This window comes from Rhipicephalus microplus, chromosome 3, assembly GCF_043290135.1.
Source record: "Rhipicephalus microplus isolate Deutch F79 chromosome 3, USDA_Rmic, whole genome shotgun sequence".
NCBI classification, from domain to species: domain Eukaryota; kingdom Metazoa; phylum Arthropoda; class Arachnida; order Ixodida; family Ixodidae; genus Rhipicephalus; species Rhipicephalus microplus.
This window is the reverse complement of record NC_134702.1, coordinates 264,551,340-264,564,245: the sequence shown is the minus strand read 5'-3', so window position 1 is coordinate 264,564,245 and position 12,906 is coordinate 264,551,340. Positions and strand designations below refer to the sequence as shown.

Sequence of the window (12,906 nt, the reverse complement as noted above, 5' to 3'; positions counted from 1 at the left end):
CGCGCTGTTCGACAAGTTGCTGGGCTTTGTTGCTGCGGACTTGACACGGCAGCACTTCATACGAGAGCCCCTGGAGCCAGGCGAAAGGCTTGCAATAACCTTGAGGTTGGTACAGGTTGCCTTCTGATGCTGATGCAAGAACATAAACATGTCAGTGAACAGGTCACAGATGCATACGTCAGCCTTTACAAATGGCTTTTGCATTGTGAAATGGCGAAATGGGCGTTGCAATCATTCATGCTTTCTCACATTGGCCACGTCTTCAAACTTTTTTAATATAGATGCCCCTTCGTGTCAGAAAGCAATATTGCCATTTGCTTGTTACCTAAAGAGGCAATCCTGTTCAGAGTTTGCATGTTATCAAACACTTTTGTTGCAGCTGTGCCGGCCATGTATTGTGAATCGGAGGAGAAATTACTTTTTCTGTGTTGCAGCTACCTGGCTTCAGGGCTGGACATCTGCAACGTGGCCCTCGCCTACCTTATCGGCATTGAAACTGCCCGGAGAAGCATTCACGTGACCTGTAGAGCCATTTGGGCTCGTCTGAAGGACCACTTTATGAAGGTGGGTAACGTCAGAGCCTGTATAAAATTTTCTTTCAGTAAATGGTACACTTCATATCTGCAGTACAAACAATTCCTTCGAAGACTCTGTTTAAATTAAAATTTTTTTATTATTAACAGTGCCTAAGGCAATTGTGATTAGCAAATACAATATATCCCTATGGGCTTTGAAAGCCTGGTGAACTATGTCTATTTGATTACTCTGGTTTTCAAAATGCAGTAATCACACCTTTGTGTTGTCGAAATAAAAAATGGGGTGGTAAAATGCACTGCGTTGACCGTGTACAACTGGGCAACAAAAGTGACACCATGCCTTCAGCATGATTGGAAGCTTACACCTTGTACAAAATTTGGTTCACCATGCCGTGGATCCATGCCCAAAGAGCATGCACAAGAGAAAAGTGAATGTCATTTTTTCACATTCCACCTCACAAAGATATTTAGCTAAAAATAGGTCTGTTCGGCCTACAAGTTTGTTCCTGGTTTCCAATTTATTCCAGGTACCAACCAAGGCTGACTGGGCCAAGATTGCTGGCGACTTCACCCGGCGTTGGCAGTTCCCAAACTGTTTGGGGGCTGTTGACGGGAAGCACGTCGCCATAACCTGCCCGCCGAAATCTGGAAGTGCCTTCTTCAATTACAAGGTAAGTCACTCTGGCCATTTATGCACGTATACTGAAACGAACAGCATTAATGCGGGAGGGGTAGTGTGCCCTTGTCTGCTGGAGAATGTGTGGTGGCAACATAGACAGCCAATGTGCACCACCCATTTGTAGGGGTGCGGTGCCAGTAGCGTAACTGTGACAATTAAAAAAGAAATGTTGCTAAGTGCAGTGGTATAAAAAGTTGTCTTAGTTATTTTCATTTCAGTAAGCTTCCAAACACTGTAATGCAGGAAGTTGCCTAAAATTCTTCACCCCTTTCTTAAATTACCTTCTAATTTAAAATGCTTGGACAACGTCCAGAGCCTTGCCCTGCAATGCTATACTTTTTTTTCTTATGTACCACTTTTGAACGGTGCACATAGGCTCCAGAAAGCAGGGGAGAGAGGGAGACAGAGAAGGGGACTGAGCTCGCAGTTTGCCAAAACGAAGGAATACAGCCCCGTGGTCCAAGTCGTTTTGCCAGAATACTTCATGTATGCAGTATTCTTCCATTGCTGCGGCAGGTACTTATGACAGCTTGATTTGATGTTTACTTTGAAATTTAATTTCAACAGAGGTGTTTTTCAGAGCCCTTACGGCTAAATTAAATTATCACTGTGCATGCCAGAAATCTTTCACAATGAGCTGGTACAAATAAATGCGTGGCCAGCATAGGTGATTTTGTAAATTTTGTCATACTTTTTCTTTGTAATCGCTTATTATTGTAGGTCCCACCTACACATACAACTTTACATGTGCTAATGTTTGGTCTGACGCCTACTGCTGCAGGGTACTTTCTCCATTGTGCTGATGGCCGTGGTCGACAGCTCTTCGAAGTTCGTGCTGGTCGATATTGGGGCAGAGGGCCGCCAGAGTGACGGCGGAGTGTTCAAGAACACGAAGTTTGGGAAGGCCCTAACCGAAGGGCAGCTTGACATCCCCTCACTGGGGCAGCTCCCACGCACCACAAAGGTGGCGCCGTACGCTTTCGTCGGGGATGAAGCATTCCAGCTGCGGCGCGACTTTATGCGCCCTTTCCCTGCTAGACTCCTTGAAGATGAACGAAGAGTGTTCAATTACAGACTAAGCCGAGCACGGTATGATATCAGACACTTTCTTTGGGTATGCTGAGCCTGCCATACTCAATTTTATACAAACACAGAAAGCACTTGAGATAACGTTTAATGCACACTTCGCAGCAAGACATCGATGAAGAAAAATAAAAACAATGAACACAAAATACATAGCTTAAAAACAGTGGCTCTAATTTCACAATATAGTGCGTATAGTCAACCCCGTAGCTCAAGAACAGTGGCTCTAACTTGCGGACAAAGCAGCTGAACGAAAACAGTTCAGAGGAAAAACATCTAAAAACAGAAGGGGCACATAAAAAGCTCACCACACTTAGTACAAACCATCATTATGACAAAACGATCTCGCAAGCACAAGTCAAATTGAGGTGTGCACCGTGCACAATGTTTGTGACCCCATCTCAATAACAAGTGTCCTTTACCCAGCTCAGAAAAATAGGGCATGCGTAGCAGCTTGTGCGACTTGTGATTAACCTTACATTACAAACATAAATGCTGATTTGAATTAGCTGTTCACGTTGCTTCTCTAGAAGGCCGTACAGAAATAAGCGCAAAAGATTTCTTTATGTACAATTAATGAGCATAGGGCTTTTATTCTAAAAAAACGCGAGCTTATGAGCCCTGTGCCCATTTTACGTTGCCATTCTTGTAGCTGCAGTTTTAAAGAATAGTCTAATGAATCGGCTTTGAAAGGTGGCTACTTCTAAAACCTGTTTTGTACTATTATTTCATTTTACCAGGAGGTGTGCTGAAAACGCCTTTGGCATCACAGCGGCCAGGTGGCGCATACTGCTCCGCACCATTCAGCTTCTCCCCAAGAATGTGGATTATGTAGTGAAGGCAGCATGTGTACTGCACAATTTCTTAGCGGTCCTAAATGAGGAATCGGACCAGATCCTCGACCAAGAGTACCGGTTCGGAAATGTGGTTCCAGGACGGTGGAGGCAGGGCATCCAGCAGACGTCGGGGCAGGGGCATGTGGACCCCTGCCATTTCCCGCTTCAGGGATCCCAGTCACGGAACTTCAGTGCAGATGCTGCGGATGCCAGGACGCTTTTCTCGGCCTGCTTTTGCAGCAGCGCTGGAGAGGTACCGTGGCAGTGGCACCAGCCCGGAGTCTCCAAACAAGGGGCCCTGAAGCGCTTGGAAGAGCAGGGGCTGCACCCATTTTGCTGAAGGTAAACTTCTCCTTTAATAGCAAAGACACCCTGAATCATGTTTAGCCATGTAATGTTGGCCCACTCACATTGCACCATGCCTCATATTGCAACATGCCTCATTCTCTATGCCCACGCTTTGTCAGCTCTAAGGACAAGAAGCACCACACTTCAGCTACTGTTAAATTGCTGGATCACTTCCAGAATCTTCATGCGCATGCGCAAGTGGTCTTCCTCTTTTACTTTTCTCATTAATTTCACGAGCGACAATGCAAAATAATGATTGTCGTCCTGGTCCTCTAAACTGTTTGTAAGTTTTCCAAGGTGCTCTACAAGTAAACTGTCATTGTCGTCTTTCTTTTGTCTTTTTTTGGGTGGCTGCATCACAGACATGCTGGCAAGGCTGGACCCCTGGCTTTCCAGTGACGTTGCCGCCAACCCAAGCGGTGACGCAGTTCCCAGCGGTGATGGTGCCGACTCACTTGACTGCGTCGCTTCAAGGGATGACATTCCTGGTTCCAGTAGCGACGGACTACACTCAACTGACACCGCCGGCGCTGGATAGAGATCGGCGGGGTCATCAGTCTGATCTAACTCGATGGTGTCAAACTGGCTCGGACACATGTCTCTAAAATGGGTTTCCGGGGTCTCCTGCCGTGCCACCTGTCGAACATCCTCCTTCCTTTGCCTCCTCGGGGACTCGAAATTTCCAGAAGTCCTGCACAGCAAAAATGAAGGTGTATGTATTAGGGTATAGGTGTGTAAAAAAGTGTCAATGTTTGCCCTGAAAGATGGCAAAATATTCCCACTGTTAATAAATGTATGCTTCTTACAACCATAGTTTGTGTACTAGCACACTCATTGCTGCATTGTGTTATACAGAACGCCTCATGGATCTCGCATGCCATTCTGAGTTCCTTTTTTAACTTGCGGCTGCCGGCAGACCCTTTCAGCAAGTTAGTGTGTTTACACACGCGATCGTTAATGCAACGTCAAACATGCCAACATTCCCATTGTTAATAAATGCATGCTTGTTACACTACAGCATAGTGTGTGCGAACACTATAATTGTTTTGTTTTTCATTATAAGAGGGGAGAGGGAAAGTAGATTTCTTTGTCCAGTTTAGTAGGGCTAGCCTTCCATCCTAGGCATCAGCCAGGTGCCTTTGGGTCCTAGCAGAGTCTTCGGCTAACTGAATGTCCCAGAGCTGATCTGCCGGATCTGAGCTGAGGAGCAGTCTCCCACTGCTCATCACTAACAATGATGTGGTTCTATGAGATAGCTCGAAGCAATTCCCATAATGTATCTGCAAGATCTGCCCCCTGTTTGCATCCTCTACAGCTGTCTGAAAGATGTCCAGCATAATGACTGTATGCAACAGGGTTTGGGCACCTTTGGCACCACTTGTACATCTGAGTAGTGTAGAATTTCTATATGCTTCCAAGAACTGCAAGGGAATCACTTCTGCATCTGGACAAAACTGCTTCTCTAATGAGCGGCCCCACCAATCACTGTGAGCAATAAAATGCTCACTTCTGCTGGCTTCAGCGTGACATAATCAAGCAAGTTTTAATTACTGTAGGTTTCCACTTTTAGAGCATCCCTAGTTTAAACCTCGCATTACACCGCACGTTACAGATGCGGTTTTAGTACTGTTGCAAGCAATTTTTAGCTTTCAATAATCAAGACTATTCTGGTGCGGGAACGCGGGGCACGGCGCAAAAGTATGCACATTGGGTGTGTACAGGACAGAAATACACATACGCAAGAAGCACTCTTTGTGCGTTCTTACCTTTACTCGTCGCGTTTCGTGTAAAATTTTGTGGCGTATTAGCAACTTTCGCCAGCATTCCCGAAAGCGGCAAGGCTCACAATCAGAAGCTACTTTATTCAACGCGAAAAATACGCGAGATTTTCTCTTTCGCTAGTTCGTAATGCCAATAAAAGCGTCAATAAACTTACTCTCGGAAGGTCATGGTGTCGCGCAGGAACACCAGCTGCTCGTAAAAGGGCCACGAAGCCGGCTACACTGGACTGTCGGCAGGCGGGTTCCCTTCATCGCCCTCATCTTCGGTGTCGGAGTCGGCGTCTTCCGTGCCCATGCCGCTTTTCTTTTTTTTTTCTGGGCAAGCACGAACAGCCTTCGGAACTTGTCCCGCAAAAACTTCCAGCGCTTTTGCAGCGCAGTGATGCACTCTGCGTAGACGAAATGAAATATCAGCCACTGCTTTCAACACAACCTGTCAAGCCGGCGGAAACGCGCCGTACGTACCTTTGCTGGCCTTCCCCGGATACATTATTTGACCCACTTCTTTCCACAGGGCATCTTAGACTTGCCGATTCTTGTGGTCCTTGTACGTGGCCAGCCACAAGGACGTCCGGCTGGCCACACAAGAGATTAGTTTTTCGTTATCGACCGCCATCGCCGACGACTTGCAGAGGGCGGCCATTGCGGCTGAGAGACAGGAGGAGCGGAAGCCCGCGGCAGCGGCGTTTGATTGGCTGCTGCCGAGGGAGCAACTTCCGGCGCGTGTAAAAATATCTGGCATAGCCAGATCTTTCCGAACGCACGCGCTTCGCCTGGCGCGCCGTCTCCAGCCGTCACGTGGTAGCGCATAGGCGCGTGGAATCTCGCGCGCGAACGCGTGCGTGGAGTTGGGGCTTAACAGGTGCGCGCGCCTGTTCCCCAACATGCGCGTCCGACCGAAAAGGGTCAGTACACGGCATGAAGGAGGCTAGGGTTTGCGCTCCGACTGGTGCTTGAGGCCTCACGCAACTGGCAAACGGGTCGACAACGGAGCACGGTGGCCCACCTCCGTCGAAAGCGTCGCCCACGCGAGTCTCAGGCCAGCGAGCGTCGGTGAACGCGGCGACGTTGTCGGTTAAGCGAGCAGGCTCGCGAACGACATCGTAAACCCTTTGCGCTCGCGACCACGACGGGTCAGTAAGCGCGTTCCCGCCAACACCCGAGTGCCCCCGGTAAGAAGGACTGGGTGCGGCGATTTGAGCTGTCAACCTTGCTGCTGACGGGGAAAGGCCAGCGAGCGGAGACTGCGCCGGGGACGGGCCCGTAAGCGCGTGTGTCTCGAACAGCTGATACAGCCCGTTACTGGCTTGGCTAGGACTGTGGTCCTCGTTCAAGCGACTCGCATCAGCGTAGGGGCCCCGAAAAAGGGATCTCTCCCTGTGAACGAAAGCAGAGGGTCGCCGAGAGGGCCGTACTCCGTGCTGTTGCAGCCGTCTGCCTCAAACGAGATCAAATCTATCGAACAGGAACGAGCGCCTCGAAGGGGTCTGCTTTGAAGCCATGCCGAAACCAAGTTGGGCGCCAGTTATGTGGAGATAGGTTTGCACAAGGCTTACCTACTATGCGCAACCATGTAGGGATTCGACGTCCTCCACTACCGCTGCGTGCGAAGACGTTGCGGCCGGGTTCATCGTTTTCTCCGGCACGGCGCAGAAACCACGCACGAGGCAGGATAACAACAACAACGGGTTTAATGACCCAAGATGCAGCACAGTGCGACACTCACGGGCTTGCAGGCCGTATAGGGAACTCCACAAACCGAGCCAGTACTCTAGCCTAGGGCGCTACGACTCCCACATAAGGGCCGAAGTCGTACGCATGAACGAGAAGCCGCATGCTGAGCAGCGCGTCAACCTCTCGTGAAGGCCTGAGAGCATCTGCCGCGACGAGCGAATCGTCGGGCGCAACACAGCTTGTAGGAAAGGAGGATGTCACGCGCGCCTAAAGGGAAATGGCGCTGCGTTGTGACGTAGGCCCGCGCAGCGCACCAGCGCAGCGTGCCCGAACATGCCAGCGCAGGAAGAAGCCGACGGTTGATTGGCCCAGACCAAGAGGCGCCCTGGCAGCCATCTTGGCGGATGCCGGTGCTTATGAGCGCCCGGGCTACGCTGGTGGCGCGCACGTGGCCGCTGGGGAATGAGGCGCCAGGCAGGAGGGTGCTCTCGATTCCCACTATATATATATATATATATATATATATATATATATATATATATATATTGTGTGTGTGTGTGTTTACAAGGTACATATACAAGGAACGTAAATTTCTCAGAACAAGATGCACCACTGCGTGCCTACACTTTTGACACATAATAATATAACTACGCTTATAATACAAAACATCGTCATAAATTTGCTCACTTGCAATGGTGTTACGCCATTAGAAGATTTGGAAAGCAGCACAATTTAGGCTGTCAATACAAAATGAGAACTGGTTACAATGAATTTACGCAGATTACAGACACGCTATATATAAAATGTGGACCTGTTAATATGTTTGTGTGTTGTTTTTAATAGGTTAATTATGTATTAAGCCTTTCGCAAAGCAAATAATAATTGTTATCTTCCGCAAAACTGGCATGATAAAACAGAGTCGTCACCGATTAATGTTGTGACAACGTTATTTATACTCGGATTTCTCATGAAACAATCGAGCGCATGTAGGCTCATATGAGATCACTGTACTCTAGATATCGTAGAGACTGCCGACAAAACGAGCGTTTGATTTAATCATGGTTTTGATACTTCTCCTTTCTGTGTAGTTCGCCAGTAGCCACTTATGATGTAACGCAGCTCAAAGCGCTGATTGAGTAAGAGGCTAGGTGGATTCGTGCGAATTCCGATTGACATTCTTTTTTTTTTCTGGGTTGGCAATTTTTTTCTGGTATCGATGCAATTTCGGCAGGCCTGCATATTCACTTGTGCACCATGGCGAGTAGCAGGTGGGTCCTCTGATAAAGGCTCAGAAACGCATTAAACGCGCTAAAACGAGCAATTACACGCATTCGCAGGCTCGGGAACGTGCGCTACCATTGTAGACGTTCCTGAGATCTTTAGTAGCATGGGACTACAGCACCGCCGCTACCGTCACTTGCCGGAGAATCAGCCGAGATGCGGCGCGGCTGCCTCGTTGCGAAAAAAATATCCAGAAAGGCAAATAGAAATATCTACTAAACAAATTGAGAAAGTAATCACTGAGGATAATGAAACAGTGTGGACATACACGAATCTAATTAGACTGTTTGAGCTAGAGTTTGCTAAGGCACGTGACAAGTCACCCCGGAAAAGAAGACACAAACACAAGAGTTGTTGGAATGAGGAAGTTAGGAGAGCCATAGCAAAACGTCAGGAAGCCTCTAGGGAACACAGACATGCTAAGCAGCGGGGTGAACCGACAGATGATGTTGAAAGAAAATGAGAAATCTTTCTAAGCTGTGGAAGGGAAGCGTCCCTTCTGATCAATGAAAAAATTAGAAGAAAGGGGACTGGGTGGCTGGCACAATTACATAAAAATGATAGAAAGGCAGCTGTGAAATTTTGGAACCATCCTAACTTCCTAAGAAATGAGATGAGCCTAGAGCAGAGGTTTATACCTACACCTCAAGGTGCTAGGCTAGAAGGAGACGAAGCTATTGTTTATGTAAGAACAAGGGTGACAGAAAAATTTCACCAAAGAAGTGCCTTATGTACCACAATAGACAAAGCATGAATCAAGTGGCGCAATGGCTCCATTTTCACAACGAGAGCGGGAAAAGGCTGAGAAGAGGGTTCCTAGTAGTACATCAACAGGCCCAAATGGCAATCCAATTATGCTCATAAAGACATTAGTTCCGAAGTCTAAGCAGGCTTTGAGAGAGGCAGGGAGCAAAATAATAATCGATGGTGAAGTCCCCGATGGATGGAAACTTAGCAGGATGAGCATGATCTATAAAGGAAAGGGGGACAAAGCTGACATAAACAACTACCGTCCTATAACAGTGACATCAGTTGTCTACAGGTTGGCGATGCAGATTATAAAGGAAAGACTACAGGCATGGATAGAGAATGAGTGGGTGCTAGGGGAACTACAGAATGGGTTTCGGAAACACAGGAGGTTGGAAGACAATCTGTTCTTACTGATGCATTGCATCGAAATAGCAGAAAAGAAGCACAAGCCCCAGTGGCTAGCATATTTAGATATCAAGCGAGCGTACGATAGCGTGGTTCAAGAGGACTTGTGGGGAATACTGCACTCTAAGGCAAAAGGGTGTGTAGTTCGTTCTTTTGGGAACTAATGGGGCTGCCACAACCATTAATCCTTTTAAGGACTAACGGCAACGGGTCTAACAGTTAGTCCCCTGAAGGGACCAACACTTAGTCCACACATTTACTTCTTAGTGAGTCACCGTTAGTCCTCACAGTTGTACCTTGCCGGACAAACGGTTGATCCACTCAAATACTCCAATCGGAGGAACTTTTTGTCTCCAGTTCATACATTGTTTTTTGTTTATTTTCCGCCAGGCCTAATACTTTTTCGCCTGTTTTTCTGCGCAGTGAGCAACAAATAGTGCAGAAAAGAACACGCGAAAAAGTAGTTAGCCACCTATGCTTTCACAGTCACGGCAACAACGAAAGACAAAAGTGAGACATCGAAATCTTTTATTTTTCTACATACACATGAAGTTTCCTCATTCTTTTAAGTGAATTCATGTTGAAGTGTGCAAGTACAGTCTAGTTGTCAAACCTTGTTCACTCCTTGGGGAGCTCCACCGACGGAAGCGATAGACGACAGGCATTGCAGACGCCAGCGCACGCAGCCTCTTTCCTGCCTGTAGTGTTCCCACGGCTGCACGTACAATAATATAGTAAAAATAGTTAGGCACACCTCTCAGAAGATGAAGATGCACGCATATGACAAGTACGTGCACGTTAATATAAAAACAAGCATTCAAATATGACACACAAATATCTTTACCTTCACATCTCGCACAGTCCTTGTGAAGCTGCTCTGACGAAAGAGATGGATGACGGGCATCGCAGACGCCAGCGCACTGTCTTCAGCACAGTGTGTGCCCACGGCTGCACAATAAGTATGTAAAATAGTGAGTCACACATGACAGAGGATGAATAATAGTGCATATAAGAAATACGTGTAAGGTGAAATGAAAACATATGTGAGATATGACATGCTAATAATTTCACCGTGATGCCACACATCATCAAAGACTCATTTCGATCCCCGTAGCGACACAGCTTCGGAGCGGTGGCCGCAGTCACAACTACGCGAACCACCATGCCGCAAACAAGTCGGCGAGTCCTAAGCAAGCGACGTCGTTCAGCTCGAGCAACGCCTCCTTTAAACAAAGCCTGGGGAATGGCTCGCGCTCCCAGCGGAGTTGGCCTGCCTTCAGTTTTGAGCAAGCGCTGCGCGGTGGCACTCGCGACCGAGACTATTAAGTGCCAACCACTGGTACGCGTATGCACGCGCCTACGCGTCAAAAGCGTCTAGTCGCGCCTGTGGAGGAAAAGGGCGCGCAACTACTGGCACGCGTCGACCACGTTGACGCCCACGCGTCCAAGGCCAATGCACAATGTTGCTTGATCTTTTGGCTTAGAACTATCCAAGTTGAGCACAGAACGGCACGTTCTCAACTGGAGCGGGAATGTATGTTTTTGAGGATATGAGAACACTTTAACAAGTTGATAGTGCTTCAATTACCACAGTTTAGACTATTTTAGAAGTAATTGACATTTCAGTGCCCAAAGTAACTACACCGGTATGCACCAGAAATCAACATCGGTGCGTGCGCCGCTCCCGCGAATGAACATTCGCGTCTAGCATACTGTACGTCTATCATAGGCGTGTGCAGGGTTCTCCTTAAGAAGGGGGGGGGGGGCAAAGTTTGTCCCAGTGCCCCTCCCCAGGGCTGACTTAGCACACCCTCCCTATTATGTTAATATATGGAGTTGACATTGAGCTCCCCCCCCCCTCTCTGCGGTGAATGAGGGGTGGCTGCCCTCCTGATCAGGTTTACAAACCACCGGGTTTATATACCTGCACTACCAAAGTTACTAACAACATCTTGCATATGCTGGTACCTTCAGTATATTTACACAACATATTTTATATCAGTCAACTTAATAATCATGTTTGCAACTTCATGATCTGACCGATTTAAGTCAGTCATAAGACTACAATTGAGGTCAGAGTAGCAGGCTTTCGGCTGATGTGTGTGTTCGAAATATTCTCTAATCCAACAAAGCACACCTGGTTCTTATTGATACAACTGATATTGGCAATAAGATAGGAATAAAATACTGCGTAGAATGCCTTCGGGCATTTTCCATAGTCGAAATGTGCTCTAATGCAACTAACTGTGCCTGATACTTCATGATGTGACAGATATCGGTCATAATATAGCAACTGACCTCTGTATGGAAGACTTCTGTACGTTGTCTTTAGTCAAAGTATTCTCTAAAACGACAAATGACACGCAACTCTTCATGAATTCACAGATATCGGTCATAATATTAAAACTGAAATCTTAATGCAAGACTTTTGAACGTTGTCTTTAGTCAAAGTATTCTCTGACATGACAAACGACACCCAACTATTCATGAAGTCACAGATATCGTCATAATACTGGAACTGAACCCTGTATTGAAGACTGCTTGACGTTGTCTTTAGTCGAAGTATTCTCTAAAACAACAAACAACACCCAACTGTTCATGAAGTCACAGATAGCGGTCATAATATTGGAACTGAACCCTGTATATAAGACTTCTGGACGTTGTCTTTAGTCAAAGTATTCTCTAAAACGACAGACGACACCCAACTGTTCATGAAGTCGCAGATATCGGCCATAATATTAGTACTGAAACGTTATTGTAAGATTTCTGGAAGTTGTCTTCAGTCAAAGTATTCTCTAAAACGACAGACGACACCCAACTGTTCATGAAGTCACAGATAGCGGTCATAATATTGGAACTGAACCCTGTATGAAAGACTTCTGGACGTTGTCTTTAGTCAAAGTATTCTCTAAAACGACGGACGACACCCAACTGTTCATGAAGTCACAGATGTCAGTCATAATATTAGAACTGAAACCTTAATGCAAAACTTCTGGACGTTGTCTTCCGTTAAAGTATTCTCTAAAACGACAGACGACACCCAACTGTTTATGAAGTCGCAGATATCGGCCATAATATTAGTACTGAAACCGTAATGCAAGATTTCTGGACGTTGCCTTTAGTCAAAGTATTCTGTAAAACGACAGACGACACCCAACTGTTCATGAAGTCACAGATATTGGTCATAATATTAGAACTGAAACCTTAATGCTAGACTTCTGGACGTTGTCTTTAGTCAAAGTATTCTCTAAAATGACAAACGACACCCAACTGTTCATGAAGTCACAGATACCGGTCATAATATTAGAACTGAATCCTTAGTGGAAGACTTCTGGACGTTGTCTTAAGTCAAAGTTTTTTCTAAATCGACAGACGACACCCAACTGTTTATGAAGTCACAGATATCAGTCATAATATTGCAACTGAACTCTGTATGGAAGACTTCAGGACGTTGTCTTTAGTCAAAGTATTCTCTAAAACGACAAATGACGCCCAACTCTTCATGAAGTCACAGATATAGGTTTTAATACTGG

At 46.6% G+C, this 12,906-nt stretch overlaps 1 protein-coding gene and 1 long non-coding RNA gene across 2 annotated transcripts; one reads left to right on the top strand and one right to left on the bottom strand.

Moving 5' to 3' along the window:
- The first annotated feature begins 3,336 nt into the window (after window positions 1-3,336).
- LOC119168277 (uncharacterized) lies at window positions 3,337-4,295 on the top strand. Its single transcript, XR_012894545.1, has 2 exons — window positions 3,337-3,476; window positions 3,845-4,295. It is a non-coding gene; the product is annotated as an uncharacterized LOC119168277 (long non-coding RNA).
- Window positions 3,380-7,122, bottom strand: LOC142804245 (uncharacterized). Its single transcript, XM_075890984.1, has 2 exons — window positions 5,419-7,122; window positions 3,380-4,173 (listed from the first exon to the last, which is right to left on the bottom strand). The coding sequence occupies exons 1-2, from the start codon at window positions 5,430-5,432 to the stop codon at window positions 3,627-3,629; spliced, it is 561 nt and encodes a 186-aa protein (XP_075747099.1). The 5' UTR covers window positions 5,433-7,122; the 3' UTR covers window positions 3,380-3,626.
- Between the last annotated feature and the right edge of the window lie 5,784 nt (window positions 7,123-12,906).